The following is a 2,660-nucleotide window of genomic DNA, read 5'->3' as shown; positions in this document are numbered from 1 at the left end:
GCGAGCACTGAGATTTGAGGTACGCGTATAGGCTACAGCTGTGTGGCATTTTCCTCGTACAGACTATTTACAAAAGTGCGCAGTTTTAAAAGATTTAATAAAAGGCCTGTTACTGCGCTTCACAGGGGCTGTAGGAACCGAGTGCTTGCTGTGGACTGTATATCTTGTTCACAAGAGCAATTCGTTTTTTTTAAACCTTCACTTTTAATATTATTATTATCTTTTTACAATCTTTGTTGCAACTTAACAAGAAAAAGATCAATCAAATTAATCGGAAAGAAAAACGTGAATTCATCTATTATGCTCGACTATTTAATTACATCCATTCTTCAAGCTATAGACAGCGAAAACGGTGCTTTACCCTTAAGACGAAAGCCTTGAATTACAGCAATGTTGTTTTGTTATTCCCTGTCTTATTTCTTTTTCAAATGCTACGTAAGTGCCAAAAGTTAAGTTTTTGTTCGAGCCATGGGTGGCACGTTACATATGATATTCCATTTGCTTGTTACTAGCCCAGTAGCCGGATGAATGTACCTTGTATAGAGAAAAATAGCCTGTGTAGTTGGTAGTATTGTAGGCGAAAGAGGCAAATTAATGAGCGGTCAAGGGGGAGGGGAGCTTTGATGTATCTCACAGCGCTCCTCCTCATTCTCCGTGAGGCTTATGCCTATCACGCCAACAATACCGCCAACTACGCAGGCAAAGAGAATAATTGAATGTTCAAGTTTAGAGGCAATTTAACGTTTTGTCAATAGCTTATTCACGAAGGTGTTTTCATGTGGATATAATAAAAAAATAATAATAAATTTTTGATGTGGGGATGGAGCCTTGCTCTGCGTTGGAACATCTTGGCGAGTTGTCATCTTCAGGAATGTGTAATGTTACCTGAAAAACACAACACAAATAATGGAAGGTACAAGATGAGAGGGTGGCCCTCGGTAAGAGCTATGAGACTAAGTGTTGCCTTAAAAAAAGAATTTCTAACGGTTGAAACTCTGCAATATTGCAGGGGACTGTTTCATTACTTACTGTTTCAGTACTGCTAGACATGGTTACCCTGTCACAATCCAAATTTCCATAAGCTTGAGCCTTTTCATACCATTGAAAAGCATCATGAAATACTCATTGAAAATTTTGGAACCCCGGAGAGAGACTGAGAGCAATACGACTTTTTATCCAATTTTCTTTAAGTTATCATAGCATTTACGGCAGGTACTTACAGTTCCACTGTCATTGCCCTCGCCATCATCACCACCACAATGACCATGATCCGTGCGTTGGCGTTTGCCCTCATTTTCTCTCTACGTAAAAACCGAGACCTATATATTACTAAGGTTTTTGGCAGGAAGTAGTACACAGAGGAACCGACTGTCTACATAGAGATGCATTAGGCTAGGGCTGAGCCTGACAATATTTTAAATGCAGAGGAAAATTTGTACCTGACATTTTTCCAGGAACCTGCGTCTTTTTTGTCGCACCTAAGAGAAAGCGCAACGATTTGGATGATATATTTCAGGAAAGGTAATACGAAAGTCCATTAAAGTATCTAACACAAATTTAATGTAAATAAATATGAAGGAATTGTTCCTCATGATGTTTTTCACATTGCACATAACAACGGTTAGTTTTTTATCGTTCGGACTATCGTCAAATGGGCAGGGCTTCTTCTCTAGGATCTTCCTGCTTTCGTCATGATGTACGTGGATACAATTCTTGCATTATATGGCAACAGGAAAAACGTACATATTAGGTAATTATTGGAAATTATGGAGTGGGTTGAGTTGCAAACAACGAACAAAATGGTTAATGACAAAACTGGTAAATAGCATTACCTCTTCCGAATCAACCCCCGTTTCCTCCAAACATTCGCATAGTGTTGTTGTCTATTAAAGAAAAAATATGAGATTCGAAGCTTTGGTTTTCGTCAAGTACATCAGAAAGATAATATTAAATCACCACGGCTTCAAGCCTTGTTATTTACCTCCTCTGAAGTTGCCGCTTCAAATGTACTTTCCCTTCTTTGAGGCTAAAAGTGAACGAAAATGTTACGTCATCCAGCGTCAAGCTTTCAGACACCCCTACTTTTAAATTACGGGGAGGCGTAGCTCATTCCTTCAAAAACAAAGCACCCACTGAAAATCCCGGAGCAAAGGAGATAGGTAGGTTGTTAGTAAAGGGTAGTATTATGGTTTATTGCACACTTTTTGTTTAGTGGTCATGAAAAAAATTCCGACAAACGCTGCTCAGTCCAATTCTTTATCCAATTAAAGGAAATGAATGAATCACCTCTCCTGGCTCCGCGCGCTCTAGATCTTGTAAAATAATAGAAAAAAACAAATTTCGTCAGTCTTAAAACATGACTCTATTTGATGAAAAACTTGAATCTTCGTTCCGACTTCAATACTATAAGCGACTTTCAGAACGAGTCAGAATACAATAGATGTTATTACTAGTAGTAGCTATCGCCGCTAAGTGCCAACGAAACAGTCAAGATAATACATAGTTTTCAGATTTGTATCAGAGTTCCAAAATACCCAACAGTAGTTGTAATTTTTTTTTCGAAAGTACTGCAACTCAACTTATCTGGTTAGCAATAATATAATAATAGAAATTGCACACTTTGTATCTCCGACAACAATGTAGATGTCAACGTGTTTTGC

At 38.2% G+C, this 2,660-nt stretch overlaps 1 protein-coding gene across 2 annotated transcripts in view; it reads right to left on the bottom strand.

The window, feature by feature from the left end:
* Positions 1-208: 208 nt before the first annotated feature.
* The window catches only part of LOC138006063 (uncharacterized), a 3,122-nt gene continuing 670 nt past the window's right edge, over positions 209-2,660 (bottom strand). Inside the window, exons 2-6 of one of the 2 annotated variants that reach the window (XM_068852218.1) lie at positions 1,982-2,026; positions 1,833-1,883; positions 1,440-1,478; positions 1,221-1,301; positions 209-885 (exon numbers count right to left, since the gene is read on the bottom strand). In XM_068852218.1, coding sequence (XP_068708319.1) covers positions 775-885; positions 1,221-1,301; positions 1,440-1,478; positions 1,833-1,883; positions 1,982-2,026 — 327 coding nt within the window. In that variant the 3' untranslated portion in view covers positions 209-774. The remainder of the gene's footprint in view (positions 886-1,220; positions 1,302-1,439; positions 1,479-1,832; positions 1,884-1,981; positions 2,027-2,660) is intronic. The other variant, XM_068852219.1, reaches the window with a different exon arrangement.

Source organism: Montipora foliosa, chromosome 6 (assembly GCF_036669935.1).
Source record: "Montipora foliosa isolate CH-2021 chromosome 6, ASM3666993v2, whole genome shotgun sequence".
In the NCBI taxonomy this organism is placed as follows: domain Eukaryota; kingdom Metazoa; phylum Cnidaria; class Anthozoa; order Scleractinia; family Acroporidae; genus Montipora; species Montipora foliosa.
The sequence above is the reverse complement of the archived record's forward strand: the minus strand, read 5'-3'. Positions and strand labels throughout refer to the sequence as shown.